The 21,642-nt window shown below is 43.0% G+C and overlaps 1 protein-coding gene and 1 pseudogene across 1 annotated transcript in view; one reads left to right on the top strand and one right to left on the bottom strand.

The window, feature by feature from the left end:
* SEL1L3 (SEL1L family member 3) overlaps nucleotides 1-21,642 on the top strand; it is a 109,978-nt gene that overhangs the window by 31,447 nt on the left and 56,889 nt on the right. Inside the window, exons 4-9 of the mRNA XM_018049349.1 lie at nucleotides 827-948; nucleotides 1,304-1,419; nucleotides 3,703-3,761; nucleotides 12,839-12,971; nucleotides 14,838-14,970; nucleotides 16,671-16,811. Of these exons, the coding sequence (XP_017904838.1) occupies nucleotides 827-948; nucleotides 1,304-1,419; nucleotides 3,703-3,761; nucleotides 12,839-12,971; nucleotides 14,838-14,970; nucleotides 16,671-16,811 (704 nt within the window). The remainder of the gene's footprint in view (nucleotides 1-826; nucleotides 949-1,303; nucleotides 1,420-3,702; nucleotides 3,762-12,838; nucleotides 12,972-14,837; nucleotides 14,971-16,670; nucleotides 16,812-21,642) is intronic.
* LOC102183775 lies at nucleotides 6,757-7,133 on the bottom strand (annotated as a pseudogene).

Below are 21,642 nucleotides of genomic sequence, written 5' to 3'. Positions count from 1 at the left end.
TTTGACCTTGATTCATGTTTTACTCACAAAACACAATTGCTCTCAGCTCATCTTTAAACTGCTGGTCACTAGCACAATGTGTAACGTCAAGCAAGTGTTCAAACAGCAAATATTTGTTGAATGATTTGTGGATCACAAAGCTTGGCTAAAATATTTCCTCTTGAAGTTGACTACTGTTATTTTATCCTCACTTGGCAAATCACAGATGGACAGTGTATTTTTTTTCAACTAAAATAGCCCTTATCCAAAAATGGAACAATTAGAGTAGTTGCTCCATATCGGTCAGCCAGAACTGTGATACCAAACAACCTCATGTGTGCGTTAAAATAGTATTTCTGGGTCCTATTAACATATTGCAATGCCATTTGCAGATTATGACATGTTTCTGCCTTAGGGCTTTTATCTTTGAAAGAAGTGAAATTGCTCAAAAAGCCCTAATTATGTCTTTTTTTTTAATCATTGAAATTAGAATAGCTTCTTATCAAAACCCAGATTTTTAGTCTGTTTTTGGCTTTATCAGCCTTAATCAAGTATTCAAATGGCAGGTCCGTGTGATTCTCAAAAAGGCATAGGAATAGTTTTTGGTGCAAGGTACAATGTCTGCTAGTTTTGTACAGTGATGCTTAACTCCTGTCTTTCGCAGTTACTATAACTACCTCCTTTGTTTCTAAAATCAAGCTTTGCAAGTGGATCTCCCATGATGAGCACGAAGGCAAATTCATCCCTTCAATGGAAAAAAAGCAATTTACTTGGTCATTGTTAACTATAATTACCTGTTCTCAGATGGTATCAATCTGCAGAATTTTTTTTCTCCTCACTCTTGCAGGTTTACTGTTTCACTGTGGCTTTATTTACTCCATTATTGCAAGGCCAGTCTCTGTGGGATTCTGTACTTTGTTGACTCTAATGAGATGTACGGCACACCTTCTATATTTCTCACTGAAGAGGGTAAGCATGAAATAGAATCTTTAGAACAACGGTGTGGTTTTCTTAAGCTCTGTCTTTTGGACGATATGTCTGTCTAGAATAAGGAATGTTGTCGTTGCGGCCATGCAGGAGGAACGATGGTTTCCAAGTATGGACTTCAAGTTCAACTTTTTCTGGAAGCTTAAAACAAACATTTTTAATACAGATGAATGTACCTAGGTGTTTTTTGTTGTTTTGTTTCATTTTGCTTTTATTTAAAGGAAGAAGGAATGTGATCTAGTCATAGCTTTTTTGGAAAATCCTTGAAAAGATATAGCCACTTCCTTCACTTCTAACTATACTTTGTCATTTTCACAAACTTTTGTTTTCCCTTTAGGCTACTTGCATATTCAAATGCATCTTGTCAAAGGAGAAGACCTTGCTGTAAAAACGAAATTCACCATACCTTTGAAGGAGTGGTTTCGCCTGGATATCTCTTTTCATGGTGGCCAGGTACCAAGAGCATGTTCCATCATGAATCATATCAGCACCGTCACTTAACTTTAAGCATTGCTGTAAAGTCAGGGAGCTAAGAAATCTGCAAAAACAAATTTGTGGTAGCTGATAAACTTTTACAACCATAACACTTTTTTTAAATAAAAATTTTATAGTTGGAATCTTAAATCATAAGCATCCTATCCCATTTAATTAACTTTTAAAGTGCTTTTTCCGACTATATTGTGAATGAATAATACATCTAGCTATATAACCACAATTATCTGAGCAATTCAAGCCTTTTTTCCTAGCAAAATAGGCTTTGAAGAGATAAATGGTAAAACAGCCTTGGCATATTTATATAGTGTTATCAAATCTACAACTTTTTTATAGGAAATTTATTGGTTAGCTCAGCCAAGAAATGGTTTGACTGTTTTTGGCAGTGAAAACAATTGCTTGTGTTTGACATTAAACACATAATAACCAACAAACCTGAGTGATAATTCTGGTGAGGTGGACGTTCTTTATCCACTTTGTACTATGAAACACTGCGTATAGCAGTTTCAAGCACTTATAACACAGATTTTATGGATTATGGCAAATCTCTTGTTATTATTGAAGATAATTCCATTCCTTTATGTTGTTATATATGATATTGGTGTACTGCCTTTTTTCTGGTTACTTTCTTATCAGCTTCTCTTGCTGATTGGTGATTTTCTGAAAATGAAACTGGAAAAGACGTTTTGTTTGTCTTCTGTGTTAGAGAATACACAGACTTCCCTTGGTGGTTAGGTTTATCACATGTCCTTTTTCTGAAGAGAAGAGAAATTGGGTCAGTCCTTGTAGCTTAACTGAGGAGAGTCTGTAAGATATTAGCTGGCATTTTTTGTATTTTTTTCCTTAATGTTGTTAGGTGACATTGCTGCGGTCTGAGTTTTAGTGTCTCATTTGCATGAAGATTATGATGGCATTATAGCTTGGTTGCTGCTTTCTCTTAAGGTCAGCTCAGTGCCTCATATCACTTAGGTATCAAATCATCAGAGCAAATCACAGATCTTATTTTATACCTGCTGTATGCCAGGCACTATGATCAAGGAGCTTAGAGACTATTTATGGAAGTCACATAGAGCAGGTAAGGGGTGAGCCTAATTGCCAAATGATTCATATGCATTCGCAGAAGAGAGACATCCAACTTCATGCTGGGATGCTCAGGGAAGGTTTCCTAAAGAAGGTTCCTACAGATGGGGGACAGAGTTTAAATGGAGAAACAGAGGGGATATTTTAGCCCATCATTGGATGCTCACTTCCAATTTCTTCTTGCCATGCAGCATGGTGTCATTGAAGTTTTTTAAACAGAGGAGTAAATCAAAGTAACCCTTTAACTAATGGCAGAGTACATGATTGGGTAAAGCAGGAGAGAAGAGTTAGGAAGACCAGATGGAGTTGAAAGAAAAAAAAAGCTAGATTTTTTTTTTTTTAGTAGACATTCACCAAATGCCCTTTTATCTTTGCATCCCATCTGCTCTCCTTGATACCCCTAGGTTCCAAAATAATACTCACTGTTTTTCTACACAAAATCCAGCTCTGTGGTAAGACCACTGTATTCATTACTTTGACTAAATGGACACATTGGCCTAAAGTAAATGGTTGGTTTAGAAAGACGATTGGTCTGAGTCATTTTTTTCTCTGAAACAACACAGTGTCTATGGCTGAATTAGACTGCTTTTTCTGGGTTAGCTTTTCTTTCAGAGACATGGTGTTGGAGCTACATCTTTGAGAATCTAGTTAAGCCAGAATGTGTTTTCTGAACACTTGCTCTGTGGTAGCACTGGGGAGTCAAAGAGCCCTCTAACCTTAAGGGTTTATGTTGTAGTCCAGCCACGAGAAGAATGCATGACAGCCAACAACACTCACGATGAAAACATTGTCACCACTGAAGTGATGGTGACGATTCTTAGTGCTGGGGAAGTATCTTACACCTTTCTTTGTCTTTCTATGCAACAAGCTTTCAAGCACAAATTCACCAAAAGAATCTTTTGACTCAAAGTTTAGAAGTGTCTGCAACCCCCTGGGGGAAACCTACGTTATAGATATTTTTCTCATCTCAAGTCATTTGGAGAAATTAAATTTCTTAAGTCTCAAAATATACACAGTGTTGGTAAACTACTATTTTGATTTTTGCAGAAACTGATCAAACAAAAGACTATGAAGCATATTTTATGGGTAACTCATCCCCAGGACTGTATTTATGGTGTGGGGTCTGGAGGCATTACTAATCCTTGTGTATCTCTCCCAACATAGATAGTAGTAACCACCAGCACTGGGCAGGATTTGAAAGACTACCATAATCAGACCATTAGGTAAGTGTGGCTTTTCATTTGTGTCAAAATTTTCTGGATGAGGGCTAAAGGAACCTTCCTGTGTTAGCCCTGCACCCTAATGTTATTCCTACCCCATCCGATTCAGCTTTTCCAAGCACGAATGGTAACTAGTCTGCCTTGAAGTTAATCTTTGTACCTTTTTTTTTTTCTCTTTTTTAAATGCCCACAAACTCTCCTTGTTTTCCCCACAACCTTCTTTTTGTTTTTTCCCAAGCGAGAGAAACTAGTTCTGTCTCCAGATCTCATTGTAAATTCTTCCTCTTATAGCACTGCATAATTTGTGTTCTTTGAAAATTATCGTTTACAAAGGATTCTAGCAAACAAATCAAAGTATTAATGTTGCTTACTGGGAGGAGTTGATAACTTTGACTTAGTGTAAAACATAAAAGCAGACAGCCTTCATATTTATGTTTATAATCTAAATTTGAAATGTATGTAACTATTGATATTGGGCTAACTTTTCATCTTGATATAATCATTCTCTACAAGAGTTAAAGAAACTGAGAATTGGGTCTTTTTCCTTGTATGTCATAGTTTTAACTTGCTTCTGCATCCCTGATTAAGAGTGGGTTTTAGAGTGGTAGAACCATGGTGCATGAGTTCTTTAGGAACTCAGGATACCTCATTATGGTGTCATGCAAGGAAGAATTTACAGTGAAATCTGGAGACAGAAATAGTTTGTTCAGTTGCTCAGTCATGTCCAACTCTTTTGTGACCCCATGGACTGTAGCCCACCAGGCTCCTTTGTCCATGGGATTTTTCAGGCAAGAATACTGGAATGGGTTGCCATGCCCTCCTTCATGGGATCTTCCCCCAATCCAGAGATTGAACCTATGTCTCCTGCCTTGGCAGGCGGATTCTTTACCACTGAGCCACCTGGGAAGCCCCTGTATGTGTGTATGTGTGTGTGTGTGTGTGTATAAAACAGAAACACAAATTAGTAGCTTTGAAGGTATAATTTTTAAAAACTTACCAGAGGAATTCCCTGGCACTCCAGTGGTTAGGCCTCTGGACTTCCTCTGCACTGGGCACAGAATCAGTCCTTCATCTGGGAATTAAAATCCCGCATGCTGTGCTATGTGGCCAAAAGGAAAAAGAAAATCAGGACTGTTGGGTACTTTGGCTGGTGGGTGGCAAATTGGTTGATTCCTTCATCTTGTAGTCATCTCACAACACCAAGCATAAAACTGTCTTTCCAAACAGGCTCTGTTCACTCAGAGTCCCTGAGCAGTCCAGATTTTCTTGGAAACCAATTACTAAAGGAAAGAAAGCAAAGAGGGGTGATGTCAGCAGAGTAGGGAGCACACAGTCTGCTTTCCTCCCCCACTATTTCTCTTTACATTTAAATCAAACAACTATGTCAGGACCTGGGCACATACAACAATTCTTATGTCCATGACCAGATTAATGGATGGAAACAGTGTCAGACTTTATTTTTTTGGGCTCCAAAATCACTGCAGATGGTGACTGCAGCCATGAAATTAAAAGATGCTTACTCCTTGGAAGAAAAGTTATGACCAACCTAGATAGTATATTCAAAAGCAGAGACATCACTTTGCCGACTAAAGTCCGTCTAGTCAAGGCTATGGTTTTTCCTGTGATCATGTATGGATGTGAGAGTTGGACTGTGAAGAAGGCTGAGTGCCGAAGAATTGATGCTTTTGAACTGTGGTGTTGGAGAAGACTCTTGAGAGTCCCTTGGACTGCAAGGAGATCCAACCAGTCCATTCTGAAGGAGATCAACCCTGGGATTTCTTTGGAAGGACTGATGTTAAAGCTGAAAGTCCAGTACTTTGGCCACCTGATGCGAAGAGTTGACTCATTGGAAAAGACTCTGATGCTGGGAGGGATTGGGGGCAGGAGGAGAAGGGGACGACAGAGGATAGGATGGCATCGCTGACTCGATGGACATGAGTCTGAGTGAACTCCGGGAGATGGTATGGACAGGGAGGTCTGGCGTGCCGTGATTCATAGGGTGCAGAGTTGGACACGACTGAGCGACTGAACTGAACTGAGCTGAACTGAGAGAGGCTAAAGCAGTGGTATTCCTTAGCTTACAAAGAGAAAGTCAGGGGCTACTGGATGGCAGTATTGAAGCACAGAAGCCAAGATCTTAGGACAGAACAGAAATCTCAAGGGCACCAGGTAGATTTAGACCGGTCAGGAAGAATTCAACAGATAGGAGTTTTGTTATATAATGGGTGACCACGGGCTCTGCTATGAAGACTTTGAGAATAGGAAGGGCAGGGAGTTTACTCTGGAGAAACAAATGATGCGTGGCCCCTTTGGAAATATCTTCCAGTGCCCTCTTCTGCCCCCGAAATGTTTTGTACAATTTCTTTATTTATTTTTGGCTGTGCTGGGTCCTCGTGGCTGCGTGGACTTTCTCATGTTACGGCGAGCGGGGGCTCCTCTCTAGTTGCAGCGCCCGGCCTTCTCACCTCGGTGGCCACTCCTGCTATGGAATACAGGCTCTAGGATGCACGGGCTCAAAAGCTGCGGTGCACGGTTGCCTGTGGCGTGTGGAATCTTCCTGGACCTGGGAGCAAACCTGTGTCCTTTGCGTTGGCATTTGGATTCTCAACCACTGGACCACCAGGGAAGTCCTGACCCAGAAACTAAGGGTTTGCATTTCAGGATATAAAGTCTAAAATAATACCTGCCCTTTCTCCCCTGACACCCATCTCCAACCTCAGACACTTTGGACAACCAGTTGAATTTCATAAGCTTTTCTTTTTTTTCTTTCTGTGTCAGGGCTTCCTTTCTTCTTAAATCCGCAAAAATGTAGCTTCTGACACGAGTGGAGTGAATCACAGTAAGATCCAGTGCTAGGACCAGGGTAAGGCGAGAAGGGCACCTTCCACATAAAATTTAAGCAAGCCCCCCAAAACTTAGTGATTATATTTTTTGCCAAGGCTGCCAGAACACAGTGCCACAAACTGAATGACTTGTCCCAAGTCACTTCAGTCATTTCTTTTTTTTTTTTTAATTTTAAAAGCCAGAATATTTATTGTGCGACTAATCATTGAAATCCTTAAGATGAACTGGATGCTGCAACAGCCGCTCGCTTGGGTTTAGATGTTGTTCCTTCACGGAATCCATGCCTGAATCTGCGGTATACAAATTTTAGGTGCCTCATTCGACCAGTCCCAGTGGTATTTCGTCTTTTAGCTTTAGCACTCCAATTATACTTTCTCTTTCACTTGGCAGGGTAGCCACACTTGCCACAGGTCGACTTCTGAAGGTGGTAGGCCTTAGAGCCACAGCGGCGGCACAGCGTGTGCATCTTATTCCGACGCTTTCCAAACAATGACATTCCCTTCGTCATCTTGCTTCTGCCGCCGAGCCCAAAGAGCCACTTCAGTAATTTCTGACTCTTTGTGACCCCCTGGACTATAGCCCACCAGGCTCCTCTGTCCATGGGATTCTCCAGGCAAGAATCCTGGAGTGGGTTGCCATGGCCTCCTCCAGGGGATCTTCCCAACTCAGGGATGGAACCTGCGTCTCTTATGTCTCCTGCATTGGCAGGAGGGTTCTTTACCTCTAGCATCACCTCTTTAAGCAAGAGAAATGTATTGCCTCTCACTTCTAGAGGTTGGAAGGCCAAGATCTAGGTGTTGGCAGAGCCACGCTCTCTCTGCAGGCTCTAGGGAAAGAGCTGTTCTAAGCTTCTCTCCAGCTTCTAATAGTTCCTTGGCTTGTGGCAGCATAACTCCAGTCCTCACATGACATTTTCCCTGCGTGTCTGTCTTTGTCCAAATTTCCCCTTTTTCTAAGGTTTACCAGTCACACTGGATTAAAGTCCACCCTATTCTAGCATGATCTCATTTTAGCTAACTATATCTGTAATGACCCTATATCCAAATAAGGTCCTATCCATACTGGGGGTTCAGATTCAACATATGCTTTTTACAGGGGGCACAATTCAATTCAACAATCTTCATAATAAATAACATTTAACACAGTGTTTTAAAAATCAGGATTAATGTAAAGAATCCTTGATGCACAAAGTAACAAATTTTTCTTTAATATTTGTTTGTGTTTATTTGGCTGTGCTGAGTCTTAGTTGTGGCACGTGGGATCTTTTTAGTTGCTACATGTGAGATCTAGGTCCCCGACCAGGGACTGACCCCAGGCCCTCCACGGTGGAAATTCAGAGTCTTAGCCACTGGACCACTGCTGCTGCTGCTGCTGCTAAGTCGCTTCAGTTGTGTCCGACTCTGTGCGACCCCATAGACGGCAGCCCATCAGGCTCCACTGTCCCTGGGATTCTCCAGGCAAGAATACTGGAGTGGGTTGCCATTTCCTTCGCCAATGCGTGAAAGTGAAGTCGCTCAGTCATGTCCGACTCTTAGAGACCCCATGGACTGCAGCCTACCAGGCTCCTCCGTCCATAGGATTTTCCAGGCAAGAGTACTGGAGTGGGGTGCCATTGCCTTCTCCGTACTGGACCACTAGGAACATTCAAAAAATAACAACATTTTAAGTAAAGACAGAACCAGTATGATCATATAGGATTCCAGAGTTCAAGACTGATGTTCAGGTACATACCAACTCAACATCCCAGTGAAAGCTTTGACATGGTTCCTTACCTGGGGATACTGGCAGTATCCAGGCCCAAGACTGCCCCTCACCACCATCTCAGCTGCTCATCCTATACTCCTGGAGTACCCCCACTACCACCACCATCAATGGAACAACTTAAGAGTTAATCTTGGCCCACCTGGGATTCCTGTGGTTAGATATTTTTGAAATCTCATTCACCAGAGAGATTTCAGAATGGGCCAAGTCAGTATACTACGCCTCAAATATTTCAGGTGTTTATAGGTGTTTCAAGGAAAGTCTCTTAATCCTCCTTTTATTTGTTCTCATAATCTAAACATAATGATAGCTGTTACCCTACAAAAGCGGTGTAGGAAGATCAGTAATTAAGTGCTGAGAAGTACAGTGCTGCACTGCATGAAAGGCTGCAGTGACAATCGCAGAGCTGTCTGCTGTTGAATTCATTCATCCATCCATTTATCCATCCAGGATATATTCATTCATCCAACACGTTTACTGCATGCCTGACACAGTGCTGGACACTGGGAATAAAACAATGAGCAAGAATACAATCCATCCCTGCCTTCGTGGAGCTAAAAATTCTAGCGTGGGGAAGACAGATTATAAACAAATATATTCACAAATAAATTTAAAATTCCAAATTGTGATAAATGCAGGGAAGGAAATAAGGAGGTTTTTGGCTTCAGAGGACCACAAAGGGGCCAGAATTTAGACCAGGTCTTGAGGAAGTGACACTTAAGATGACAATTACTTTAAGGAGTAAGAGGCTCATTTGAGGCTCTAAGTTCCCCTGCTACAGAACCCTCGAGCCAAAGCTGTTCCCTAGATTTGAGCGAAGCCAGTTTAACAACGGAGGCAATCCTTTCCCACTGCCGGGTCCTTCACAGTAATAAACCAGAGCATTCTCCTATGTCCAGATAAGAGTAGAGATAGCTTGCCAGTCTGTCCGATGCGTGCGTGCAGAAGGGACAGGCTTGGGCTTTCAAACCATCTAGCTCAGCTTTTATGTCAGCAAAATTGATGACCATCAAACAATGCACAGTGCAAGGAATTTCTTACAATCTTGATGCAGCCACTGAGAATGTTAGAGAAGAAAAATGGAGAGAGATGGAACTGAAAGGATCTATTAGTTGTATTATAATAATGACAAAAAATTACAAGCTAGTACCATAGGGACAAAGTAATTTATTGATTAATTGAGAATTCAGTTAAAGCAAAAATCCATACAAATATTCGATAAGCATTTTATTTTAATTGAAACAATGGATATGTACATTCATTTGCCAGTCTTTCTAGTTACAGCCTTGCCTTTGAGTATGGATCTACTGATTGGAGTTTCTTGTGATCTTTCTGGCATAAATGGTACCCAATTTCTGTTTCTTCCAAATGGAAAGAAAACAAAGACACTTGTGAAACCACTGAAGCCCAAAATTCATCAAGATTTCTTCAGTTTCTTTTCCCAGCCTTTTCCAGCTGTCCTAATTCCATAAGAGCTTTTTTAGTAACCATTCTTTACTGAGTCTACCCAAAATATTCAACTTAATTTTTAAAGAATGAACATCTCTTTCTTTTCTATGCTTTCAGGATTACGTAAGATTTAATTACATTGTAGGGTTACAATGACCAAACAGGTTTGGGAACAAACACATCTTATTCTTAGTAAGCACGAAAAAAGTGAAAGTGAGTGAGGGACTTCCCTGTTGGCTTGGACGGTTAAGAATCTGCTTGCAGTGCAGGAAACAAGGGTTGGATCCATGGGTCAGGAACAAGGAGACAAGAGTTTGATCTGCTTGCAGTGTGAGAGACAAGGGTTTGATCCCTGGGGGAGGAAACAGCAACCCACTCCAGTTTTCTTGGCTGGGAAACCCCATGGACAGAGGGGCCTCGTGGGCTACAGTTCATGGGGTCCCAGAGTCAGACATGACTGAGCGACTATCACTTTTTCACATCTTACTCTTGGTAAACATACAACTCAACAAATGGCAGCAAAAGTAGTAGGGTGGACTAAGTTAATAATAATAACTGTAGTTAACAGTTATGGTGCCTACTATGTGCCAGGCATCATTATAAATGCTTTGTTTAAGTGCTGATTTCTCCCAGTGACCGTGTGTGTGTGTGCATGCCAAGTCACTTCAGTCATATCCAACTCTGCGCGACCCTATGGACTGTGGCCCGCCAGGCTCCTGTGTCCATGGGGATTCTCCAGGTAAGAATACTGTGTGGGTTGCCATGCCTTCCTCCAGGGGATCTTCCTGACCCAACATTGAACCCACACCTCTTATGGCTCCTGCACTGGCATTCTTTACCACTAGTGCCACCTGTAGATAGGTACTAATATTGTCCTCATTTAAAAATGAGAATACGAGGGATCCAGAGAGTAACCTCAGCTGGCTAGTATCCATTATGTTGAGGACTGGCCACGAGGTGAGCTGGTGAGTTGGTTAAGCAGAGTTCTGTCATGAGAGCTTCTACTTCAAAAGTGTTGCTTCGTGTCCACCAAGTGCTGGTATTACCTCCTCATGAGGGTAGTTGGAGTGTTCAAATCTTTCAAAGGTCTTAAGAAGCAGAATCAATTCGCCACTCTCAGAGATAATAACTTTGTGGTCCTGCCTTTAAAAAGAAGAAGAAGAGATCATCATCTTCCCCGGGCCCTTCAAGCCTAAGATTCTGGAAAAAGAAACAGCAGGCAAAAAGCATTTTTTTTTTCCTCATTGGTTGCCTTTGCAGAAAGCTGATTTCTAAGTGTTCCCTCTGGCCGCCATAGGGTGATGATGTCAGTGCCCATTTCTTCACCTTTGTGTCTTCCTTCCAGCCAGGAGTACCTGCTCAGGGTCGGGTTTCTGGCTGACAGTCAGCCCTTCCTCTCTCCTGGAATGACCCCAGGTTGCCTGGCTTCTGCCCCAACCACTGGTGGCCGCTCTGTCCCATCTGCTTCACCCTGGCCCCTTGCTCCTGGCAGCCTGCCTGATGAGCTGTGCCCTTCCCTTCTGCTGCCATCTGCCCTCTGCACTCCCTGGCTCTTTCATCTCTGCCTGGCTTCTCACTTGATGCCTATCTTGACCCCCTCTTGCTGTTCACATGTGCTCCTACAGCACCTTGTCCACCCACACCTATTTTACTTTCTCAATTGGTAGTAAATGCACATGGTAGAAAAGCCAAAACTATGTGCAAAGGTCTATAGTTAGATGTTTTGCTTCTATCTCTGCCCCCATCCACTCCATCCCTTAACCCTCATGCCAGGGGAAAATACTTTTATTAGTTTCTTATATATATATCTCTCTCCAGAGTTTTTGTAAATGCAGATACAAAAAAATCCACTCTTCTCTTCCTTGGATAAAATGTATATGTATTGCTCTGCCCTTACATTTTTATCTTTTTCACTTAACAGTGTATTTTAGATATTTCTCCAGAGCTTTTTGTTCTTTTTTAAACTATGTGATGAAAGAGCTCGTGCTTAAGACCCATTGAATGGTGTGGGTACCAGTCCTCACTGACAGACACCTGGACTTTTCCAGTCTTTGGTGGATGTAAGCAATGCTGCCAAGAACAGCTTTGTACATTTTATTCATGTCAACCCATTTTCCTCTTCCATTTTCCTTCCTGATCCTCTGAGTCTTTCAAGACAAAGTGGACTTCCAACACGTCATCTGTGCTGACCTCTTATCTTTGGCCAAGCCCTTTGACCTTGCTATGGCCTCCTTCTCCAAACTCTGAATTTGACCTTGGTTCTTATCTAATAGGGTGTGTTTTAATTTTTCTCACATTCACCTTCTGTCTACTCAACAAATTTTCTTTTTTTCTTTTACAGTAAAATATTTCTATTTAAGATTAGCAATTACACATAAATCCAGTGATTCTAAACAGTTTCACCAATATCAATAGTTGGCATGTATTAAATATTTATGGTGGGCAAGGCACTTTGCTATTAATAGACGCTGTATGTTTTCAGTAAAGAATCTGCCTGCAATTCAGAAGACCCTAATTTGATCCCTGGGTCAGGAAGCTTCTCTGAAGAAGGGAATGACTACCTATTCCAGCATTCTTGCCTGGAGAATTCCCTGGACAGAGGAGTCTGGTGGGCTACAGTCCATAGGGTTGCAAAGAGTTGGATATGACTGAGTGACTACCACTTTTTCTTTCACTTGCATTGAATATTTATGGTGGGCAAGGCACTTAGCTATTAATAGATGCTGTATGTTTTGTCTTTGCATCTACCTAATCCTTTTACCAACCCAGTAAGACAGGAATTATCATTTTTACTAATGAGAAACCTCAATCTCAGAGAGGCTAAGCAACTGATCCAAGGTCACACAGCTGGTAAATAGCAGAGATGGGATCTTAGCTCAAGTCTGCCTGACCCCACCATCATCTCATCTTCTTGAATTCAGAGTAAAGGGTTTGTGGAAATTTGGGGTTTTAAGTCAAGGAGGGTCAGTGAAAAGGTCTTTAAAAAAATCTGTTCAAAGCTTTCTTAATCCTTTGTACTTTTCTAGTTTCCGTGAGGATTTTCATTATAATGACACCTCTGGGTACTTCATTATTGGAGGGAGCAGGTACGTGGCCGGCGTTGAAGGGTTTTTTGGACCCCTGAAGTACTATCGCCTCCACGCTCTGCACCCTGCACAGGTGAGCCCAGGGGACCAAGGCGTATTCTGGTGCTTATGGGTGATGGGCGGGTGGCTCAGGGACATGGAACTCAGTCCAGTGCAAACAAAAGATTTATCCATGCCTGACCTCGTATCGGCTTTGTCACCAAACATAATTAATATTGAGGCTTTTCCCCCCTGCAAACACGATAATAGATTTTTGTTAACGTTTGGTTCATTTAGTACTCATAAAATGGAAACCGTTTACTTCCTCTGTTTTAATAACTAGTAGCTTAATTATAGAGTCGATTTTTATCAGGCTGTTGCCTCTCCACTGATTAAGCTAATGAAAGGAGAGAAGCTTAGTTATTTGGTAAAACTTCTTTTATGTGATATTATTTAAAGTATCAGAAGAGGAGACACTCAGCAAATTAGACTCTTGGTTCTGCATACTGCTTTCTCCAGAAACAGGCCTTCAGCTCATACTGGGTGGGGTGAATGGCGGTGGCAGAGATCACAGAGGGCCCTGTAGTCAGAATTGAATTCTCAAGTCCAAAACCCCCCCACAAATGGAATTGAATTGTCCAAGTCTCCAGGCTAGCTCCAGCAGGGCTAACAGCTAGAGGAGGGCGGCCCCACATGGGAAACTTCACCCTGTTTTCTTTTTGTGCTTTGGTAAGGAGATCGCTGGATACCTGAAAAAGGAATTTTTTTCATTCTCATGACCTTGTGGAGTTTGTTCTGGGAAAATCAGGAGTTACTAGGTAAAATCAGTTAGGAAAAATGGAGCACATTATTGCCCATGGGTCATCTTAGAGCCCCTGCTGAGAAATCTCTAGAAGAGGAAAAAAATGAAATTTTTTTGTTCATTTGTGCAACCAGTGCTTATTAAGCACCTACTATGTGCCAGGCTCTGTACAAGATGCTGAGGCATCCAAGATGAATTAAGGTGGTGACTTCCAAACTCTTTTTTGAAGGTGATCTACAATAAAAAAAAAATCTGTTTTAAAAGCATGAGCAATACATACATATTCATACATATACAGTACCTACGTGTGTATATATATATATATATGCATGTACATAATACACACACATAAATGTATAAACACAAAACTGAAAGAAGAATTTTACTAAGAACACAGACCCTTGGTGTGTTCAGTGTACTATAATATTTTGTATTCTACTTCATAAAAAACAAAATCACTGCTAGTTACAAAGCACTGAAATAATGTCATGACCCTCTGATAATGGGTCACAACCCGCATTTTGAAAACCACTGAGTTGAGATAAGACCTCTGGTCTTGAGGAGCTCCCTGCCTGGGTCTTAAACAGTTAAGTTATGAAAGAATGGGGTCCATGCTTTCATTCAGACGTGAGCATGGTGTTTGGGAGTGCTGAGGTGGGCTCATCTGCTTGGCTACTTGTGTGAAGGTGGATGGGCTGCTAAGGAGGCAGCCCTGAAGTGATGACCTTGGATCTAACTCTTAGAAGTTGAACAGGAGCCTTCCAAGCTGAAAAAAAGGAGAGGAGGGCTGCCAGGGAGCAGGTGCATCACGGTTAGACTTGGTGCCCTTTGGGAACTCTGGGGAGATGAATGTGATCTCTGGGGATAGAATGCCGCAGTGGAGAAGAAGAGAGCATGGAGATCTGGTCTCTGGGAAATCCTAACATTTAAGAAGCTCTGCAGACGAGAAGATGCTACAAAAAGAAGCCGGAGGGAAGCGATCAGAGCTGGCATGCCCTTCAGTTCCTAGTAACACCCTTCTTTCGAGAACCAGAGAAGATGATCTGTGTACGAACAAGCCAACTTGGGGCTCTCACTGGGAGAAGGAAACCCAGAGCGTAGGTATCCACGGGCATTTGATGACAGTGTTGTTCCTTTCGTTTTCTTGCCCTTTTGCAGATTTTCAATCCCCTCCTTGAGAAGCAACTTTCTCAACAAATCAAGTTATATTACGAAAGGTGTGCAGAAGTTCAAGAAATAGTGTCTGTGTACACATCTGCGATGCAGCAGGGGGACAGGAGACAAGAAGCATGTACGTACTAAACTTAAGGAGAGCAGGTTTTAGCTCTGGGCATTTGTATCAACATATTTGGCTTCTTTCTGTGAGTGTGTTAGTCACTCAGTCATGTCTGACTTTTTGCGACCCTATGGATTGGGGCCCACCAGGGATTCTCCAGGCAAGAACACCGGAGTGGATTGCCATTCCCTTCTCCAGGGTATCTTCCTGACCCAGGGATCGAACCCAGGTCTCCCTCATTACAGGTGGATTCTTTACCATCTGAGCCTGAGAAAGCTTCTTCCCCAGGAGGCTATGACTTGATCAGTGGGGACAAATATGACCTCACATAGATTGATGCAAATGAAAGTGTGCCTTCTACCTAGATCCCAACAAGACCAACACTCAGCAGGAACCCAAGGCTGCCTCATAGCTTCAAGCAGCTGTAATTTAGTTTAAGAATATAAATGAGAGTGTTTTGAGCCTCAAATTGTATTATTCCCATCCATAATGTGATCTTAGGCCAGTCTAAGAAAATAAAAATGAATTGGAAAATAAATTAATCATTAGAAATGTTTCCCCATCGGTGCACTTTTGTCTTGGGCCATTAATATCTGAATATTAGCTTTCAGAAATGTTGAACAATGGCTTTGTTGTCAGGGGCTGGGTTTTATTTTGTTTTAATCCTTGAAATTGACTCATTCTGGAAGACACTGGTGATTTTTCAACAGAAGGAATGAATTTCAAATAGAGTGTTTTCATGCCTGCCCATATCTGCATGGACATCCTTTCATTCATATGGAGGGTGTACCTGTTATAAAACTCGTCTCGTCTTCCAACGTTCCAGCTTGGACCTAGCACTTACAAATTTCTCTGGCTATAGATCTTCTTGCATGGTATGGTGGCACTACAGTTAGTCACATATGTTCCTTCTGGAAGAGAAATTCCTGTGGGACCTTTGCCATCAGCAAAAGCAAATTGAGTATTTCAGTCTCGCCAAGATATCGCACCATCCCCAGAGCTGAACTTCCCATTTCAGACCATGGAGGGATAGATGCCTCTTGCACAATACCCCATTCTGATAAGGTTCACATAAAATGGTCTTGGGAAGTGATTAGAGATGATGATAGGTAAGTGTGGAAAGGCAGCACTTCTGCAATTTAATTTAAGAATAGGCTATACTAGTCCCCCAGCTGCCGCTTTCACCGCTGAATCATCCAGAAAATATGATGCTGTCAGGAGAGGGGGAAGATATATAGAATAGTAATATCCCAAACAGGAAAGAAACTGATTTTGATAGCTGATGTAATTTCAGGAGAGATACCCGGAGTCAGAAGGCCGGTCTTGCATGCTGATCTGTGTGGTGGCATTGGGAGGACTTTTCTAACGTCTTCTGCTGCCTCGATTCCCTGGGGTCCCTGGGCTTTGCTCCTCGACTCACACTGCCAACAAAATGGCCTAGATATTGGCCTCTTGGGGACACATCCGAGGCCAGCTGCTCGTTCTGTAGAATTATTCAACAGCTATCAGCAACTTTGGCACATTTCCCTTGGACGAGGCTTTGAATCTGTGACCTCGAGGCAGAGGCATCGTAGCCAATTTCAAATCCCTGATGTATCCAAACCAATATCTAGTAAGCTTAAGTCTGGCGCCTTATTTCTGGTTCATCTTAGAGGAAGGGATTTAGGGAGCAAGCCCTTCCCTCTAACGGTACCTGGGGCTTCCCTTTCCTGTAGGCAACCTCCGAAATTCCTACCTGGACCTGAAACTTAGATATGGGCGGCCCTCGACGTGTAGAGCCTTCCCCTGGGAGAAGGAGCTGAGAGCCAAGCATCGAAGCTTGTTCCAGGCCTTGTTGGAGCTGAGTTTGGTGACAGGTAATTGAGTCCATGCCTTGTCTTTGGACATTGGTTAGAAAGGTCCCTGTTTTTCTGCTTTCCCTCACAGTGATTTATGCCTTGAAGTTATTTTTAACACTAGTGTTCTAGCTTAATTTCAAATTTAAATTCTGCCCTTGTATGTCCAGCACTCTCAATGTACCTGTGCACATTTGTGACACTAAATAGAAAAACTTAAATTTAGGAATCACTTGAGCACGTCTTTATGTAAAGCCAAGGCCAGAAACAAACAGCCGACAGCCAGACCTCACCCCCAGGTGTGGTTACTCTGGCATACACATTGTTGTCAATTTTTAAAAAAATTAGTTCCAGTTTCTAAAAACATATAAAAATACAAATTTCTAGCTTTTGTCAAAATATCCAAAGATCTGGTGATACTGGGCCTCAGTTCCTGAATGGCAGCGAGCTCAGAGGTGAGTGGTTGGCACAGACGGGTTTTGTCCATCTGCAGCCCCTCCTGCCTCTAGCTGAGCACTTCCTGTCTACCTCCATCATGGATCTCACCTGCCTGGGCCCTTGGGCACTTGAACTTGAGACCCCCTGACTTGAAGTATTTCCAAGCGCCATTCCAGGAGTCTGTGTATATTCCCCAAATGTGGCCAGCTTAAGTCCATTGCCATTATGGTTTGCATCGTAATTAAGTACACACTGTTAGACTGAGGGGTCAGGAAACAGTGTCTGATGGGAAGAGGAGAGAAGCTGGAAGTGTGCAGCCTGGGGAAGGAAATGATAAGGAGGGTGATGAGAACTATTTTAGTGACTAGTGAGAGCCTGTGGTGTTCCTGGGCGTACGATCAGACCCTTGAGGCAAGGCAATGCAGAAACTGATTTCTGCTTCGCTTAAGAACTTTCTAAAAATGGGAGCGTCCAGTGGAATAGATTCTCTTTGCAGATAGTGACTCACCCTCACCCCATCTTGAAAGAATTCAAACCATAAAGGATATTTCATCTTTGGTTCATTTGATATTTGCTGAGTGACTGCTCAGTTACTTGGCTAGACTGCAGAGTTAAGTAAAATAATTCAAGATTTCTGCCTGTGAAGGACAGACTTGAAAGCAAAGAAAAATCGTAATGTATTTTTAAAAATAAACACTATGGGAGTAATTGACAACTGCACAAAGGGAGCGGTCAGTTCTACTGAGAAGTCTAGGGTGTTCAGGGTAGGCTTCCTGGAGGAAGTGACACTGGGATTGATTTTTTTCCTAATTTCATTTATTAATATTTATTTTTGGCTGTGCTGGGTCTTCGTTGCTGCACACGCTTTTCTCTAGTTGCGGTGACTGGGGGCTAATTTCCAGATGCAGTGTGCAGGCTTCTCCTTGGCAGTGGCTTCTCTTGTTGCAGAGCGTGGGCTCTAGAGCACACAAGCTCAGCAGCTGCAGCTCCCAGGCTCTAGGGCACACAGGCTCAGTAGTTGTGGTGCATAGGCGTAGTTGCTCCGAGGCTTGTAGACTCTTCCTGGATCAGGGAACAAACCCATGTCTCCTGCATTGTCAGGTGGATTCTTTACTACTGAGCCACCAGGGGAGCCCCTGGTTCCAATTTTAACTTAGTACTTTCTAGCTATGTGATCTTAGGCAAGACACTTCATTTCTCTGAGCCTTAGTTTCCTCATCTGCAAAATGGGGATGACAAACAGGAGTCTGTCTCTCCTACTGTTGGTTTAAATGAATTTATACTTAGAGTACTGGCACTTAGTAAACACTATGTATACAGCATTTCTCAGTCTGGGCACTGCTGACGTTCAGGACTGGATAATTCTTTGTTGTGAAGGCTCTGTCCTGTGCATTATAGGATGATTAGCTGCATTTCTTGGAGAAGGAAATGGCAACCCACTCCAGTGTTCTTGCCTGGAGAATCCCAGGGATGAGGGAGCCTGGTGGGCTGCTATCTCTGGGGTTGCACAGAGTCGTACATGACTGAAGTGACTTAGCAGCAGCAGCAGCAGCTGCATTTCTGATCTCTGCCCAGTAGATATCAGTGGCACTCTGTCTCCTCCCACGCCCCTGCACCCCCTCAAGTGTAACAACCAAAAATGTCTCCAGACATTGCCAAGTGTCCCCCAGGAGGCCAAACTCCCCCCAGCCGAGAATCACTGCTGCTGTGTACGTGTTAATCTGTTATTACCTCGTCTTCATGGATCTTCTGGGAGATGGTGGAGTTGACCCCCCGAGTTGGGTGAACAGAAGAAGGAGATGAATGTTGGAAGGTGTAGGCTAAATGGACGAAGACAACATCCACCTGAAAACTAGTTTCATGAGATTTTGGATATGCTTAAATATAGTTTTGCTGATTGGGAGCAGGAATGAATCATTTTTCACAAAACATTCTTTTTAAAGCAAATACTCTCAATAAAGAATGTTTTTGTGTTATTTTTACAGCTCAGAAGTTTCGTTTAAAGAATGTGGAATGATTTTATTCTCCGTGGAGGCCTAGAAAGGGAGCTCATTAAAAACCCAAATCATGAGCCCCCGAACCCTGAGACTTGATGGGCTGTGGTGCTGGGGAGCTGCCACGTGCCTGGGGGAGAGGGGCCGCGAAGCTGGGGTTGCCGCTTCGAGGCTCACTGCTGGTGCCCAGCCAGCCAGGTGGGCCCTGCTGGTGCCAAGTCTGCTCACATCAGCACCAGTGAGCATACCCCGAGGGGCCTCTGCCTCCCCAGGCACGGGGCCTCCTGCATCCCACCTCTCCCTGCCACTTCCTGAGGTGCAGGAGCAGGCGAGACAGGGATGGGGGCAGACAGGGTAGGCAGATCTCCAGAACCAGCCTCGGACCCCCGTTCTGTCAGCCCCTGTATGTCTAGTTTGCATTGCCCCATCTGTGGCAACTGGGAGCCGTCTGCAGAGTCAGGGCCTACACTCCTCGTTAAAATTCATCTCTGCCTGGCACACTGCCCTTACTTGGGGCAGTCATAGTTAACCAGGTATTCTGCCTGCCTAATCCTAGAGAGAGACTGGTGTCGCACATCATGCCCAGTTTCTAACAATCCTGAGACAATTAAGAAAATTTGATTTTGTAAGTTGAGGGTAAACAAAATAATAATCAAAGATTATTTAGATATCTTTACTCTGGCCCTATAGAAAGAAGAGTAGTCAGACTGGTGTGACTGTGTTTCTCTTCCCACATCCTCACATACCTTTTCTCCCAAGTTTGTCCTGCTGTGGGTGTCTCGTTGGCTTTGGAGTGCTTTGGACAACTCCAGTCAACAGGACCTATGTTTGTATCATGTCTTCAGCTGTCAGCCTGAGCTGTTTTGTTCTGTTAACTAACAGACTTTTCTAGAATACCCTCATCAGATTACATTTCTCGTATCTGAGATAAGCTATAGGAACAGACTCAAGGATCAGATGTTGGCTGCTCAAAATTCCTGATGTAGGAACCGAGCAGGTGCGGTGGCACAGATAAAGGAATGCAACTGTGTGAATAACTTAAGTCACTTGTATCACAACCTTCCATTCATTCATTCCTTAGACAAGTACTGACCAAGTGGCCCCCATGAGCCAGGATAGAACAAAGATGGGGCCATGTTTTGAGTGAGAGTGACTTAGGTCAAATGCAAAGAAAAACATCAGCTCCCATAGTTCCCACAAATAGAATTAATTGGTGGAATTATTTTTTTCCTGGCGTTAAAAAATACATATGACAGCAACAGACAATGGCCTGCAATTTCTCGTTCTTTGTGACAGACTCACCATTTTCTTGGCAGCACTGCCTGACATACACCGCCAGCTCCATTGCCAGGCTGCTGTACGTGCGCACTTCAGATGTGAGTGTGTCCCTCCACACCGACACCATACGATTTTAGATGGATCATCACTTCAAAGGAGCCGTGGGAACAGTGCATGGGTACAGAGCTGGGAGCTTGTGCTTCCTCACAATCAGTTGGAGTGTCCTCTGCTTTCTGCCCAGGGAAGTCAGGAGTGGTCACCACCTCCTAGCTGTTCCCAAAAGATTGAGCTCTACTTATCTACTACAGAAAAGAAAGTCAAGTGTTTACACTATCACTCTTTAAGGATTGTAATTTTAAAAAACGTTTATGGTAAAATGCACATAATTTAAAATTCCCCATCATCACCATTTTTAAGTGTAAGGGCTTCCCTCGTAGCTCAGTTGGTAGAGAATCTGCCAGCAATGCAGGACATCCAGGTTCAATCCCTGGGTTGGGAAGATCCCCTGGAGAAGGAAATGGCACTCCAATATTCTTGCCTGGAGAATCCCTTGGACAGAGGAGCCTGGCAGGCTACAGTCCATGGGGTCATAAGAGTCAGACATGACTTAGCGACTAAACCACCACCACCATCAGTAGTGTTAAGTACATTCACATTGTTGCACAAAAGACTCTAGAACTTTCTCACCTTGCAAAACTGAAACTCTGTACTCATTTAGAGGGGCTTCCCTAGTAGCTCAGACAGTAAAGAATATGCCTGCAATGCAGGAGACCTGGGTTTGATCCCTGGGTTGATATGCAGATGACACCACCCTTATAGCAGAGAGTGAAGAGGAACTAAAAAGCCTCTTGATGAAAGTGAAAGAGGAGAGTGAAAAAGTTGGCTTAAAGCTCAACATTCAGAAAATGAAGATCATGGCATCCAGTCTCATTACTTCATGGCAAATAAATGGGGAAACAGTGGAAACAGTGTCAGACTTTATTTTTCTGGGCTCCAGAATCACTGCAGATGGTGACTGCAGCCATGAAATTAAAAGACGCTTACTCCTTGGAAGAAAAGTTATGACCAACCTAGATAGCATATTCAAAAGCAGAGACATTACTTTGCTGACTAAGGTCCGTCTAGTCAAGGCTATGGTTTTT

The sequence above is a fragment of the Capra hircus genome, chromosome 6 (assembly GCF_001704415.2).
Source record: "Capra hircus breed San Clemente chromosome 6, ASM170441v1, whole genome shotgun sequence".
Taxonomy (NCBI): Eukaryota; Metazoa; Chordata; class Mammalia; order Artiodactyla; family Bovidae; genus Capra; species Capra hircus.
The sequence above is the reverse complement of the archived record's forward strand: the minus strand, read 5'-3'. Positions and strand labels throughout refer to the sequence as shown.